The following is a 16,732-nucleotide window of genomic DNA, read 5'->3' on the forward strand; positions in this document are numbered from 1 at the left end:
TGTTGTAATAATGAATTTTGAAATGAGGTGAAGACAAACAATAGTTTTTCCTCCAGTGGTGACATACCCGTGGAAATATCGTACCTTCCAGTGTTGAGGTACCCCTGGAAATATTGTATCGTTTCATTTTGAGAAGTTGTTACCTAGTTCATGTGCTAATTATAGCTCCATATAATATTTATGTCATAAAAATAGTGTATATATACACTTTGGCAAATAAGATTCAACTGTGGAAATTATTTTCAAAATATGGCTTAGAATAAATTGTTTTAGTGATTGTCGAGGCCACAGAACACCATTTGGATGATGACTTGACGTAGTTGGCCAGGCCCTTAACCTCTGGGGAGATGACCTTTCCTAGCCTACCAGGCAAAGAATACCCTCAGACTCCAAGTTTGTAAAACCAGGTGGTAAAATTTAACCCATAAGATCTGAGATCTATAATTTCTAAAACAAGCTTAGCTTGTTACAGCAGGTGGTTTAACTCTTGCAAATTGTGTTATCTGCATTACTCACAGAAATCACAATAGCGTGATGCATCAATGAACAAAATAGGATTCTACAGGATCCAAATAAGTTCAGTAGAACTTCTGGTTTCAACTGTTTTGACCATGTCGTAGCTGAGTCGATTAAGGCAGCGTCTGGGATGCTCTCAGACGTAGGTTCGAATCCTCATCACGGCCCTTGTGACAACGGATTTGTTGTGTTATCTGGTAACTATATGGGTCAATAAGGGTTTACAAGTTCTCTCCAATGGACTCCCATAGAGAGATGTGTATGCTCAAGACAGGTCGCGATAGGCCTAATTTAAATGATTTAAGAAATATTAGTAATTATTTCCACCCCCATCCATCAAGTTCTTCCAGATTCAATTGTGAAATATGGATTGACAATTCCGAAGAGTTTTTGTCAAGAGGAAAACAAATCCTTAAATCTGTACCGTTTTTTCCCCTAATATTATATTATGAAACATAAAAGGGGGTGGGGGAGAGGAGGGGGGAAGGTGAGGGCACCCGGGCACCGCCGGATACCTCTCCCAGTTTGATAATATATCAGTGTTTTAAACAGTTGTTTAACTGTACTTCCCAAGTGGAAAATATATTTGTATTCATCATTTATGTAACTAACTCACTAAATGCTCTATATAGAATTTGGTGACGGATGATATCATGTTGTTGTCAGAGTATAAGCCAGTCTATGTTAATCAGTAAGTATAACCTCTATATTGCATATATCATTTCTTATATTTCGTGAACATCTCGCATATCTTGGCTTACTTCTCATTTAGTATTAAGTGTTGGCCCCATTATACCTTGAAATACCTTCTATCTCAATTATTCTAAGTTTTGCCAGAAACGCTTCCGTCAGTCTTATGTTCCTTGTATACACATTTTCATGCATTTATATTATTATTAGTTATGGTAATGTCTTCTCAAAGGCATAATAACATAGGATAAAAACCCACACTTGTGTATTTGGGAAATTTATATAAGGAATTTACACCAAGTCTTTCTCACTCGCTTGAGTGCTTTTTCAAGGTCTGAGTGTGTGGTTAAGGACGAGACTTACATCTTAACGTCTAATGAGGCTGCTATCCTAGGTCCAATCCTCTTATCCTTCTTTTGGATAGAGGATTGAACCCAGGATCTTTCATAGAAGACTGGACCCAGGATAACAGCCTCATTAGACGTTAAGATGTAAGTCTCGTCCTAATCACTCACTCAGACCTTGATAAAGCACTCACGAGAGTGAGAAAGGCTTGGTGTAAATTTCTTACATAAATTTCACAAATACACAAGTGTAAGTTTTTATCCTATATTATTATTACAGTAATAATAATAACAATAATAATTATTATTATTAAAAACATAGTAGCCTACCCAGCGTTAATTAACGAATCTCTTCATTTCGCTATATATTATTTTATCTTTGTTAATATTAATTTGTTGTTGTTGTGTTGATTTAGGGGCGACGACGATCGTGGGATCGGATGCGCCCTAATATTAATTTTAAGACTGGCACCCACGGCGATGTTATTTTGTTCCCGGCACTGAGCATGGCGGGAGCCTCGACGCAGTGACCCCTCGCTGCTATCAACACACGCCTCTCACTCACCTTCCTTGCCGTTACAGACGCGCTGAAACCATTCCGCTCCTGCCAACATGGCTCACGCCCAGACTAACATACTCCACCGCTTTGAGATTGATCATTATATCGAGGAATTAGAGTGTATCAACATGGAGGAAATGCTTTCGCCCAGGTAAGGGGAGCGTGTCTCGCTAGCGTCCCCGTTGTCATGGCGACGAGCGACCAGCTGTGTCGTTGTTCTCTGTACACAATGTATATATATCGAACTGTCTATATAATTTATTTTCTCTTGTTCGTATACTGGCTCTCTTTTATTCTTGATTTTATTTATAAGAATAGAAACAAATATGGTGTTTGGATATAGCCTAATTATTCCGTGTTTTAGAAACTGTTATTTTACTAGCAGTTAGGACGTCGTAGATTGATCAGAAGGTGAACCAGACACTTGTCAATAGAGTACCTGTAAATCACTTTCCTTAATTTGCCTCTCACCGAGTCTCTGTAAATCTGCATTTTTCTCCTAAAAGTGTCAAGTATTTATATTTATTTCCTAATTATTCTAAGAATCTACATCTGCCATTATTTGTTATTGACTACATAATAACGTCACTGAAAAATATCTAATTCCTCTTGAATTAGATATTTTATAGTTATATATATAATTATTTTTATAGTTATTTTATAGTTACATAGAATTAGTTTCTTCAGCATCAGTGACTTGACAAACAGTCAGTCGTGTTTTGTCTTCCTCCCTTCCTTCCTTCTTTCCCCCTCCTCCTTCTCCTTAAACCGCATCTTTATCATTATCTTCATTAACCCTCGCCTTCCCTCACTCCCTGGCACCACAGGTGGGTGGTGTGTGGGTGCCGTCTGGTGCAGCTGGGAGTACAGGCGGCGCTGGAGACCACCCACACCACCCACGACTACGTCCAGGACGCCCTCACCCTCCACCACAAGGTTAGTCTCTAGGTGCTCGTCCTTCACTCCAGGTTCTCCAGCATAGATCACATGACAAATTCTTATTAAACTTAGTTTTTTTTATAAATGGTTGTATAATCTACTCAAATCACTCCACAACGAGGCCACTATTCACTGGAATCACTCCACAACGAGGCCACTATTCACTGGAATCACTCCACAACGAGGCCACTATTCACTGGAATCACTCCACAACGAGGCCACTATTCACTGGAATCACTCTACAACGAGGCCACTATTCACTGGAATCACTCCACAACGAGGCCACTATTCACTGGAATCACTCCACAACGAGGCCACTATTCACTGGAATCACTCCACAACGAGGCCACTATTCACTGGAATCACTCTACAACGAGGCCACTATTCACTGGAATCACTCCACAACGAGGCCACTATTCACTGGAATCACTCCACAACGAGGCCACTATTCACTGGAATCACTCCACAACGAGGCCACTATTCACTGGAATCAATGCAGAATATTTACTATTCCCTGATAGGACGGAGCTTTGTCACCTGACGCCTCTGGTGACCTATTGCAATAAATATTCACCCGGGAGTAAGTTATCATACACACATAAATCACAATAGCGTGATGCATCAAATGAATAAATCCACAAAGGGCAACCATGACCATGTCGTGGATCAGTCGATGAAGACAGCGTGTGGGATCATCCCGGGCGTGAGTTCGAACCTTCATCACGGCCCTTGTGGATTTATTCATTAAGTTATCATCTTGGGTAAGATGAGTCAGTCGTTGGTCTAGGCCCTTAGGGGACGTCGATGACCCTAATAGGCTTCCTGACCCCGACAATAGGAAACCAAGTCGAAAGTTTAGTTTATTCTATAAATATCCTAATATTCTAGTCAGTTATTTTCAATCATTTGGCTGAATTAGTCAACCCACCCTCCTGTTAAGACCACATAATATTTACTAAATGTACCAACTGTAGACTTTTGCTCACCAAGCTGCTCACAATTTGTCGTATTAGCAAACAGTTAAGGAATAACGAGATTAAAACAGCCTAACCTAGGCCGTATAGCAGTGTACAGACAGCATTGCCATGTACCACGAAATCGTAATGTCATTCTGGCCTCGCATAGATCACATCAAACCGTATCCAACATAAGTCAAATGTTCAAAATATTGTATATTTTATTTCAGATATGATGTATTTAATTATGTGAAGAGTCTATATTTTCTGTCATTAACAAGGAGGCATTATAGAGCGATTTGTTTTTTATTTGTGTTAGTAAATATTTCATAGCAGTGACAAGTGGGAGTACACATATATAAGCAAAATTTATTGCTTCCTCTTGTATCGTTCCTCCATTTTCTGGATGTGTGGTTTAGTCATTATATAGTAGGTGACTAAACTGTATACTTTGAGTGGAAGTGAATTCGTATCCTTCTAACTCACTGACTAAATCAACGTGTCAGCGGGGATGAGAGGCCCCTGTTGACGGTAGCTGCTGACATTCCCGCAGGGGCTGACGGTGGTGTGGCACCTGCTGACTACTGAGGCCTGGAGACTGAACGTGCTGCCCCTCCTGCTGAGCCGCCGTCAGTTGGTACCCTCCTCCTCCCTGCCCTTCGTTATGGTGGTGAGTCACGGGCGTGGGAGAAAATGGGCGTGGGCGTAGGTGTATACTCTCATCTTGGTCTAGCACCAGGGTCGTCTCCCTTGCTTATAGTCCATTACCAAGGGAGAAGGCCCTTCATTACCCCCCCCCCCTACACTAAAACATTCTTTCGATTACTGTATTTTTGAAGTAAGGAAACAAATATGCCCGCTCTTACTCTCACATGCACCCATATATTTCCCCTCCCTTATACCCATACACCTCCTCTTCCTTAATAATTTCCCACCCATACACCCCTCCTTTACCCCCATACACTCCTCCCCCCCCCCCGCCACACACACACAGATCATGCCTGAACTCAGTACCTCAAGACAGGCCAGGAAGTGGTCTCATTCTCTCTGTGGTTCACCTCAGCTGCAGACGGAGGCGGCGGTGCTGGGGCTGCTGGAGAACCTGGTCTACCACGAAGATTCGGCAGCAGCCCTCGACGGTCTAGCCCTCGACGTGATCGACTACAGCGTGAGGCAACTCAACCGAATGGCCGCCCACGCCCACGCCCACCCACACCAGCCCCTGCTCTACGAACCTCAGGAGTCCTGGACAGCAAGCCCCGCCCTGGCTGGTAAGGCTAGTGAGGAAAGAAGAGATAGGATAATGCCAGCACTAACAGCCTCATTAACCTCAAGCGTATGAAAGCAACAGTTCTTGAAGCAATGTTTCTCTTATTTCCCATCGTTATTGTTTAAAATGTACATGTAACTTATTAATAATAGTTCATTATTGCTGTCATCCTGCAGTGAATTGTGTGGCCAGAGGGACGTGACCAGTTGGAAGCGAATGGGGTGGTTGCGTAGGGAGTGTGGTTAGTGAGGCTAGTTAAAGTTCTCGAATACTGAATAGGTTTTAATCCGATTCTTATGCACCCTGCTCCCTCCCTCTCTCTCTCTCGTCCAGATAAGACGCCGGAGATGAGAGGAACTGGTGAGACGGGAGGCGGGGAGGTTGAGGGCGGAGAGAGTGAGAGTGAGGAGAAGCAGGACAGCATAGTGAGGGAGGTGTCAAGAGAGGAGCGTCGTGTGGGTCTGGTGCTGGCGTGTCGGGCAGCTGCTGTCATCCAGCTGCTGGCCTGCTGTCGTCGCCGTCTCCCACTGTGTGCCACCACCCGCCTCCTGCACACCCACGACGTGCCGCAGCTGCTGGCCTCCCTGCTTCACCTGGCACCCTGGAGGACGCTGCACAACGGTCACAACTACGTGTTTCAAGAGGGCCAGTGGGTGGAACAGGGGGATGCCGCGCCCCTCACGCCCACAGAGTGCCAGCTGTGGACGGCACTCTACTCCCTCCTGATGGACCGGGAGACCCTGGCCATGTACGAGGTCAGCAGCGGCAGGAGGACGGCACTGCTGAAGTTGCGAGGTCGCTTGAGTGCCGCGGCCTTGGCCCAGGTACCGGCACTAGAGCCCCTGGCCCGCTGGCTGGCCGCTCTGGCCCTCACCGCCCCCCAGCAAGCTCGTCCTCCGCCCCTCGTCACCACCATTGCCCAGGTAGGTACATGCCAACCCCTCTTCCTACCCTCAGTTACTAAAGGCAAAGTGTTACTCCAAGTGTCGTTAGTTCGTTGATGCTTACTGTCATATATATATATATATATATATATATATATATATATATATATATATATATATATATATATATATATATATATATATATATATATATATATAAATATTAATGCTGAACACAAGTACCACAAGTTATCAACAAAGATCTAACCAATGTGGGCGTGGGTGGTAGCTGGGCGGGGGCGTGGCAGGCATGTGGGAGGGCCGATGGGGTGAGTTGGCGGACCTCCTGGAGGCCAGGTTCCTCACGCCCACGCCTGAAGCCCTGAAAGCCCTGGCGACGAACTTGGCAGCAGCGTGGGACCTCGACGCCCTGGAGGCTCTGCTGCCCGATACCCCCGCATGCGCCTCCTGCGGTAGCCCAGCAGGCCGCAGGTGCTCCAAGTGCCGCGCTCAGTGGTACTGTCGCAGGTAAGCAGTTCCTCGACAAACAGGTCATCCCAATTTTACATTCTGTTCCCTGCACTGAAAACCTCAATACACACAAGGGTTCCCAAAGGTAACCATTCCTTCCCTCCCGTCCCATCCCAAATCCTTATCCTGACCCCCTCCCAAGTGCCATCTAGTCGTAATGGCTTGGCGCTTCCCCCCCCCTGACAACTCCCTACCTCCCTCCCAAAGGTAAGCATTGTACTTGATAAACACATTTGAAAATAATGGTGTCAGTCTCAGATTATTGTGCTCCTGGAGTCGTTACTTAACTTAAATTACATATCTGCCTTAGGCTACTCTTGTGCAGACTGCTGTTCCTGAAGCAAAAGGTGTAGAGGTTTGTGAGGACGTAAGGCGAGAAATTACGCATGACTCAACCGTCATAATCGTCTCAACGTTTTCCTTCTATATTTTAGTCCAAGAAGGAGAAAAGCGTACAGGAAAGGATAATGATAAAGGAGTGAGGTTAAAAGAAGCGTGTCTAGGATTAACATGATGCAATAAATATAGATTGTTGAACCAACATGTACATGTGTAGAACCTGTTGGTTTTTCCCTGCCCTGCACTTGCAAGATGCTGTGTCGACCAATTACGGTAGTTACTCCAGTCGGTCCACAGGCCCAGAGACACTTCATGATGTTACACGACCAAAGACCACATTCACTTCAAACATCTGCCACCTACGGGCTACTCATGCCCGTGCCACCTCTTGTGGTGGCTTAATCTTCATCCATCAATCAGTCGGTCCACATTTGCTAGCGCTGTCAACTCAGCACTCACCTGAGCATGCTGGGATCTCACTATGTGTGTGTATGTGAAAAGCTTGAATGCTTCCCGAAATACCGATACTCGGTGCGGTCCCAATTTGCTCAAGGAATCTACGAAATAAGTACTGTGGCATCTTTACGACGGAACTGGGAAGTTGGATGCAGGAGGTGTAACAACACCCTCCAGGCTCGTTGACATCACCAGAGATCCAAGAGCTGCCAGTTTCTTGTTTCAGCAGCCTAGTGTGGCGATCTAGAGAGGAAACGCCTACTACGTCCTCAGTTAATGTCCGGAAGCGGAGGAACTCCAAAACCTTTACACTTAACTAATGTACATTTTGTCTGTGTGTGTGCTCACCTAATTGTGCTTGCGGGGGTTGAGCTCTGGCTCTTTGGTCCCGCCTCTCAACCGTCAATGTGTGTGTGTGTGTGTGTGTGTGTGTGTGTGTGTGTGTGTGTGTGTGTGTGTGTGTGTGTGTGTGTGTGTGTGTGTGTGTGTGTGTGGATGCTGCATGCCCGTATGAGATACGGAAACAAAATATTTACAAGTAAACTAAATCCAATTAATACATAATCCGATAAAGTATCTATGTCTGTTCGTCACACAAAAGGACACTAAAACAGTCAACAAACATCATTTGCAATTCTCCTTATGTTTATTTGGATAAGAAAATATATATATATATACTTCAGTATTAATTTTATCCGGGAATAAGGACATACTGCTTTAACAAAATGTGCAATTAAATGAAAAATATAATGTTCATAAAATATATTAATAGAATATATATGAAAATATATAAATTAAATAGATAATGAAATAATGAACTCGATACAAAAATTAGAAATTAGATGTAGATACTTTAAGCTTACAAAAGTTCAGTTAAACTAGATATAGATGTTTTAAACTAGCGCAAGGTCTGCTATATTAGATATAGCTATATTGAGCTTGCATAGAGTACACTAAACTAGATATATGTACATAATCCTGCATAAGTTACAATATATTAGATACAGACACATTAAGCTTAAAATATATATATATATATATATATATATATATATATATATATATATATATATATATATATATATGTCGTACCTAGTAGCCAGAACGCACTTCTCGGCCTACTATGCAAGGCCCGATTTACCTAATAAGCCAAGTTTTCATGAATTAATATATTTTCTCTAATTTTTTTCTTATGAAATGATAAAGCTACCCATTTCATTATGTATGAGGTCAATTTTTTTTATTGGAGTTAAAATTAACGTAGATATAAGACCGAACCTAACCAACCCTACCTAACCTAACCTAACCTATCTTTATAGGTTAGGTTGGGTTAGGTAGCCGAAAAAGATAGGTTAGGTTAGGTTAGGTAGGTTAGGTAGTCGAAAAACAATTAATTCATGAAAACTTGTCTTATTAGGCAAATCCGGCCTTGCATAGTAGGCTGAGAAGTGAGTTCTGGCTACTAGGTACGACATATATATATATATATATATATATATATATATATATATATATATATATATATATATATATATATATATATATACATATATATATATATATATATATATATGTCGTACCTAATAGCCAGAACGCACTTCTCAGCCTACTATTCAAGGCCCGATTTGCCTAATAAGCCAAGTTTTCATGAATTAATGTTTTTTCGTCTACCTAACCTACCTAACCTAACCTAACCTAGCTTTTTTTGGCTACCTAACCTAACCTTACATATAAATATAGGTTAGGTTAGGTTAGGTAGGGTTGGTTAGGTTCGGTCATATATCTACGTTAATTTTAACTCCAATAATAAAAAAATTGACCTCATACATAGAGAAAAGGGTTGCTTTATCATTTCATAAGAAAAAAATTATAGTAAATATATTAATTCAGGAAAACTTGGCTTATTAGGCAAATCGGGCCTTGAATAGTAGGCTGAGAAGTGAGTTCTGGCTACTAGGTACGACATATATATATATATATATATAAATACATTAGGCTTGCACAAAGTACACAAAATTAGATAAGGATGCGTTAGGCTTACACAAGGTACACTAAACTAGATATAGATACTTTAAGTCTGAAAAAGTACTCTAACGCAACTTTCTTTGTCGTGTGACACAGAGAATGCCAGGTGAAGCACTGGCCTGACCACAAGAAGCTCTGTGACCTCCTCACCTCTGACCCGAGAACCAGGAAAACCACTTTCATACAGTGACAGGAGCAAGGTACCTGTATATGTACCTCTCAACCGTCTGTGTGAAGCCTCTGGTGCGCCGTGGGCTTCAGCTTCATCCTGTTACTAAACTCGATTGTTACTTAGCGCTAAATAAAGTTGATTCCTAGTGTAAAACAAATCATAAGCTCATTAGGTAACTGTTCTCGGGGGAGGCTTCAGATGAGCTGATGTAGGATAATAGCTCTTAATTTGCTGTTTCATTGGGATTATTAGCACCGTTGCTAATTAACCCTAAGTGTTTGTTAATAAAATAAAATAAATTAATAATTATGTCTTTTGGATTACCTTAATTACATCACCTGATTCTATTCACCTGGGCTCTAGGAGACTCGAACCCTGGACCCACGCGTGCTGTAAGGCCGCAGCTCTATCGACTGGGCTTTGAGTAGTCTTAATAGCAACCCATCCTCCGAATACACAGTACGTTTAAATACTAAATGTAATAAGTACATTCCTCACTGTCTGCATAGTTAATAAATACAATTGATTGTGTTGTTATATTTACCTCACCATAAATATGAATTAATTTTGTATTAATGAACTCAAAATTTTTAGGTTGTCGTTTTTGCATTCAATTCATTAGATAAAAGTATTAGATATAAAGAATTTCTTTTTTCAGTTTTATTAAACAATAGAGATTTTATACAAAATTTGAAAATATCCTGAGTTACTTCATAATTTATTGAAAGACTTTAGTTTTGTTTTATTAGTTTTATAAAATTGTGATATCAATATAACTATAGATTAAGTACTAATTGTAATTAAGAAGCAATAAATGCTATTTACATGTTTGTCCTCCTACATTCCCAAGGTTAGGTTAGGTCGTGGTTTTCTATAAAGCTTTTCAGGTAAACTCTAATATTCACAATATTTTGGAGCGTTGCTGGTGATTAAGTGTATTTACGTACTATGCCGATAGTCAGGATTGTACTTATTACATTTAGTACTAAAACGTACTGTCTATTCGGAGGATGTGCTCCTTAATAATAAATGTTTCCAGAAGCAGCAAAGAAATGTCCTCCACTCTTCCTGTTTAGAACTTTATTGTTCCTTAATACTTACCACGACTACAGCTCTTTTTCCTTTCCATTAGCTGGCTAGTGCATCTAGCGTCCTCCTGCTTTGTGAAGTTACTGCTTTCATTTTACAGTGAAGTTACTGCTTTCATTTTAACATCCTTGATTGTGGACATGGCTTTTGGGCTCTTCTTCAGCATTTCAGCAAAGGTGGCACCCATTATAGGGGGTCCCTGCCATTGCTACATCCCGTTACCTGGGGGGTTGGTTGCCTGGGCCAGAGTCTCTGGAGGGCTTGTTTTTATGTTTTTTTTTTATCTCGTCTTGCGCTGCACTTAGTCCCATCTGTAGTTTACTTATGGTTTCCCTCGTGTCTTTAAATTCCCCACTGATTCCCCTCCATGCACGAGCGATTATCTCCGTACTCACCTGTATGACTCGCCCTGTCCCTCTCCTCCAACTGTGTTCTGTTGTCCTACCATCATGCTTGATCCCTTTTTGTTCCCTAGGGTTAGTATTAGTCTACAAGGTTCAGAGAAATGAAGAGAGAGAGAAGTGATATATAGAGAGGAGAATGGTAAGTAGGGAGACAGAGGGAGAGGAGGATATGGGGGAGGGGAGGTTGAGGGAGATGAGAGGTGTGTAATTACCTAAGTGTAGTTACAGGATGAGAGCTACGCTCGTGGTGTCCCGTCTTCCCAGCACTCTTTGTCATATAACGCTTTGAAACTACTGACGGTCTTGGCCTCCACCACCTTCTCACCTAACGTACGTACGTACGTACGTGTGTGTGTGTGTATTTATTCATCTAGTTGTGCTTGCGGGGGTTGAGCTCTGCTCTTTGGGTCCACCTCTCAACTGTCAATCAATCAACTTATTTTTTTCCCCACACACACCTCCAGGAAGCAGCCCGTAGCAGCTGTTTAACTCTTAGGTACCTATTTACTTCTAGGTGAACAGGGGGCATTAGGGTGAAAGAAACTCTGCCCATTTGTTTTCGCCATCGCCGGGATCGATCTCCGGACCCTAGGATTACGAATCCCGAGCGCTGTCCACTCAGCTGTCAGGCCCCCTAGCTGTGTGTGTGTGCATATTAGTTGCTTTAGGCATTGTTGTACTAGCTCCATCTACAAATCCAACATTTTGTTTGTAACTCATTTTGAATGTATGTACTTTTACCTGAATAAACATTATTATTACTATTATTAATATTATTTGAAGGTTATTCAAGTAATTCCTAATTTGTCAGAAAACATTATTTCCAGTGGATCCATACACAAGGAATATTCCTTTCTTCATGAAACAATTACCATTTGCCGACAAAAGCACCTGACATAGACTTAATAACAGTAAAATTGATGTACCAAAGGCGGAGTGGGACAAGCTAATTCACACCAGCCTCGCAAACACTATTATCCTAACGGACATTTAGTATAGCCTCGTCTTCCAACCCCATTATACTGTTACAGGGATCAATACCCTTATTCCACTTGGAGTTAATAGAGTATCAAGTGCACATTTAGTCGTGGGGGTAATGGTGCCTCAGCTAATAGGATTATGTCAGAACATTAGTCTCCACATTATGGGTACACGTACCTCTGAGGTACGTGTACAATGTTTATAAATAGTACGCAAAACTAAACCTACAATGGCATTATAATTTCAGTTGATGTCTTCAAATAAATACTGTATTTACAACACTAAACATTAAGTAAATTATATATTTATTTAAAGTTAAGAAATTTGTGAGTATGAGAGGTGTATAAATGATTTTATTTCAGGCGAGAATTTTTTTTCAGTGAGGGAATTACAGCCTCTCCCTCCCCCGCCATTCATGATACAGCGATGTGCCAACTGATCAGTCTACTGACGAGCTGACAGTTTAAATTAATGCTCTATCTTGCCAGGGTGTGTATTTTACGCTTTGATGACCAACAATTAAGTGTATACGATGAAGAACTTAGTGAAGAAGCAAAGAAACTTGTTTCATAGTACTAGTTCCAGTAAACTTGTTATATTAATGGTGGCAGTACACTAGTACTACCTACCCATAGTACTGTACTACCCGGCCACTTGTTCTACAGATAGTGCCGTACTGCCTGGATTCCTTGTGAAGAGGAATATCAACCTTGAAGAGCTATCAGCCTTGTTGAGGTTCTGAGGGATCAAAGGCCCCGCGGCCCGGTCTCCAACCAGACCTCCCGGTTGGTCGTCTGGTCAACCAGGCTGTTGTTTGTCCTATATATACTTTATTCAAACGCAGAACTATGAACAGAAACGTAGAACACAGGGGAGGGTGGCAGTTACGAACTCACCCCCGGCCTCTGATGCTAACGAACGCCTATGACAAAACAAGACTAATAATTATTACTTCCGAACTCCGTGTACCTGGACTGGACACAGTGAATAACCTCAGATGCGGTAACCTTGTGAAGTCTTATCTACTAACAGCCTCAAACCATCCTTCTTTAAGAACACCTAAACAAATGAAACTGTAGAGGGCCCATATGAGGCAGCTGTTGTTGTTTATGATTCAGCTACTCGAAACAAAAGTTCCAAGTAGCACACTTATGCTTCATAATGGACTTATGAGGCAACTTTCATCTATATGCACCAAACACATCCACACATAAGAAGAGAAGTAAACTAGTAATTATTAAAAGAAGGCACAAGCCGGGAAGGCTATGTAGCGCCATCAAATGTGCGGGATATTAAAAAAGGGCTAAATATCACTAAGGATGCAAATACGAAAACAAAAGCGCATAAGGCGAACGATATCAAAGGTATATGATTCACCGATGATTATATCGAGGGACAGGTGACCGCGAGGGGACAGTCGGGAAGCAAGACACACGCTCGTCCCGGAAGTCAGGACATTCAACAAGGATATGCACGACCGTAAGAGGGACAATGTAGTCTGGACAATAAGGAACAGGGCGGCGCTCCATTAAGTGCCCGTGAGTTAAACGTGTATGACCAATACGCAACCACGCCAGAGCCGTTTCCCACCGCTGGTTATGGTGGTAGGAGGAAGGTCAAGGGAACACGCTACCCTTAAAAGCACGCAGTTTGTTACCGGTAACAGAAGACCAACGACCCTGCCATCGGGCAAGGATTAAGAAATGACTAACCGGGGTAGAAGTCGGAATAAGGAACACCTTTACGGGATATGGAACAAGTGCGGATAACCTCCTTAGCGGCAGCTTCCGCAAGCTCATTTAAGGACACACCAATATGGCTGGGAACCCAGCAAAACTCCACTGTCTTAAACCTGCTGGAGATAAGAAACACTCGATGTTGAATTTCGACTACCACAGAATGGGTTGGATTAAAGGACTCCGGAGCCATGAGGGACCTGCGAGAGTCAACTATAACAACAAAGGAAGATTGACAGTGAGAAAGCAGTTGACGAAAAGCATACAAAATAACATAAAGTTCTGCCGTGAAGATGCTAGTCTCTGGAGACAGGCGACAAATATAGGTGTGGTCAGGAAAAACAACAGAGTAGCCTACACCGTCTGCAGACTTAGACCCATCTGTGAAGATGGAAATTTAGCGGGAGTTTGAAGAAAAGTGTGCAAGGAAAAGGCGTTTCAGAACTGTAGGAGGGGGTAAAAGCTTTAGTCACGTGGGTCAAGATTTTACAAAACTCAGGAACGGGGGACCCTCCACGGGGGCCAGTATGGAACGACACGAGGAGAGATATTAGTAACACGAATCAAAAGAGAACCTTGCAAGTGAGACAATCCTTCAGAAAAAGGTAGGTGTTGAAAGGGAAGAGGGACCACAGGAGGGGTAAAGGTTAAAGTACGACATAAGTGAGAGTGAGGGGTGTTGTAGGGACCCCGCAAGATAGCGAAGACAGTAACGATCACGGCGTTCATTTATTCCATCGACACCGATGCAACACATTGTGACCAGACAATAGCACGAAGCATGAGAAGCTAACACGCAAGTTGCCGTATCTGTTGATCGCGTAGCTTGCGACTTACAAAACAAAAAGTTGTCGAGTATTTCACCATAAACATAAACAATAGACACCGACACTTAAACAGAGAACATCTACATTACAAGCGGTGATCTTGAAGGTTTAGCTCGTGTTCCCTCTAACGACAACACCAAGGACCTTGAGGCATCATACTTAGTAAGAGTCGTGTAGTGAAGCAAAGTTCACACCACAGCGGGGAGTCCTGATGCTATCACCTGCTATACAGTTAGTGTCGTTAACAGTTTCCGTGGTGTAGTGGTAAGACACTCGCCTGGCGTTCCGCGAGCGCTATGTCATGGGTTCGTATCCTGGCCGGGGAGGATTTACTGGGCGCAATTCCTTAACTGTAGCCTCTGTTTAACGCAACAGTAAAATGTGTACTTGGATGAAAAAACGATTCTTCGCGGCAGGGGATCGTATTCCAGGGACCATAGGATTAAGGACTTGCCCGAAACGCTACGCGTACTAGTGGCTGTACAAGAATGTAACAACTCTTGTATATATCTCAAAAAAAAAAAAAAAAAAAAAAAAAAAAATGTAATTAAACAACACAGCGTCCCGGTGAACTGATGACCTGGATATAGATATCCTAACCCAATTATTGTACCGTGTCGTCGCCAGTCATTACTTTGTTTTGAAGACTGACGAATTCTCAGATCTGGCAATTTACCTCCCGAAGGTGAAATACTCTATAACTTTTTATTTAGTAAGTCGCAAGATATGCGATCAACAGATAAGGACACGATAACTTGCTTGTCAGTTTCTCAAGCTTCGTGTTACTGTCTGGTCACAATGTTTATTCACCTAGTTGTATTCACCTAGTTGTATTCACCTAGTTGTATTCACCTAGTTGTGTTTGCGAGGGTTGAGCTTTGCTCTTTCGGCTCGCCTCTCAACTGTCAATCAACTGTTCACTAACTACTTTTTTTCTTCTCTCCACACCACACACAAACACACACCAGGAAGCAGCCCGTGACAGCTGACTAACTCCCAGATACCTATTTACTGCTAGGTAACAGGGGGCATAGGGTGAAAGAAACTCTGCCCATCGTTTCTCGCCGGCGCCCGGGATCGAACCCGGGACCACAGGATCACGTGCCCAGCGTGCTGTCCGCTCGGCCACCGGCTGTTGACCGGAGTCGATGGAATCAACAAGGAGTGAACTGGATGGAGAAGTGACTGGTTTCAGAGCATTCGATCCCTGAATGACATGGACGATGCATCACAGTACAACAGCAGAGCAGCGCTCGTAGCTGAAGGCATGTATACCATCCTTCCTCCACCTATGTATACCATCCTTCCTCCACCTATGTATACCATCCTTCCTCCACCTATGTATACCATCCTTCCTCCACCTATGTATACCATCCTTCCTCCACCTATGTATACCATCCTTCCTCCACCTATGTATACCATCCTTCCTCCACCTATGTATACCATCCTTCCTCCACCTATGTATACCATCCTTCCTCCACCTATGTATACCATCCTTCCTCCACCTATGTATACCATCCTTCCTCCACCTATGTATACCATCCTTCCTCCACCTATGTATACCATCCTTCCTCCACCTATGTATACCATCCTTCCTCCACCTATGTATACCATCCTTCCTCCACCTATGTATACCATCCTTCCTCTACCTGAGGAAGGAGGTGGAGAAGACAGTGAAGGTCAACATCATATTTAACCTACAGAGCCTTTCTTGTTCTACCGCAATGAGTTAGGAAGTGAGCTACACACGGAACATTGATGACAGTCACGGGGCGAGGTCTGGAGACGATGACAGGTCACGGGGCGAGGTCTGGAGACGATGGCTGTCATAGCGGGTGACTGTACATGAATTCTTGGCAACAAAAAAACCGCAGATTGCAGGACATCAATGCGTTACTGATCATTTAAAGCAAATTCATTATTACTTGTCTTTAAGGTGAAGCGCACACTGCAGAATCCACAATCCTCTTATAAATGTATCTGCAGTACCCATGCTAAAATCGTTGTTAATAAT

At 42.6% G+C, this 16,732-nt stretch overlaps 2 protein-coding genes across 2 annotated transcripts; both read left to right on the top strand.

Moving 5' to 3' along the window:
• The first annotated feature begins 2,031 nt into the window (after window positions 1-2,031).
• Window positions 2,032-9,981, top strand: Zmynd10 (zinc finger MYND-type containing 10). The gene is made up of 7 exons (XM_045739865.2): window positions 2,032-2,260; window positions 2,937-3,045; window positions 4,558-4,674; window positions 5,068-5,275; window positions 5,608-6,197; window positions 6,448-6,686; window positions 9,606-9,981. The coding sequence occupies exons 1-7, from the start codon at window positions 2,163-2,165 to the stop codon at window positions 9,697-9,699; spliced, it is 1,455 nt and encodes a 484-aa protein (XP_045595821.2). The 5' UTR covers window positions 2,032-2,162; the 3' UTR covers window positions 9,700-9,981.
• A 5,953-nt stretch (window positions 9,982-15,934) lies between these two features.
• LOC138367551 (uncharacterized) lies at window positions 15,935-16,414 on the top strand. The gene has a single exon (XM_069329248.1). The coding sequence runs from the start codon at window positions 15,935-15,937 to the stop codon at window positions 16,412-16,414; it is 480 nt and encodes a 159-aa protein (XP_069185349.1).
• Window positions 16,415-16,732: the final 318 nt, after the last annotated feature.

This window comes from Procambarus clarkii, chromosome 22 (genome assembly GCF_040958095.1).
Source record: "Procambarus clarkii isolate CNS0578487 chromosome 22, FALCON_Pclarkii_2.0, whole genome shotgun sequence".
Classification (NCBI taxonomy): domain Eukaryota; kingdom Metazoa; phylum Arthropoda; class Malacostraca; order Decapoda; family Cambaridae; genus Procambarus; species Procambarus clarkii.

Bases quoted from the DNA above. Each gene is read 5' to 3' on its own strand.
- Zmynd10 (XM_045739865.2), top strand. From the start codon at position 2,163: ATGGCTCACGCCCAGACTAACATACTCCACCGCTTTGAGATTGATCAT. The intron at 6,198-6,447 runs GTAGGTACATGC...CGTGGGTGGTAG, and splicing joins TCGTCACCACCATTGCCCAG to CTGGGCGGGGGCGTGGCAGG. The intron at 6,687-9,605 runs GTAAGCAGTTCC...CGTGTGACACAG, and splicing joins GCTCAGTGGTACTGTCGCAG to AGAATGCCAGGTGAAGCACT.
- LOC138367551 (XM_069329248.1), top strand. From the start codon at position 15,935: ATGGACGATGCATCACAGTACAACAGCAGAGCAGCGCTCGTAGCTGAA.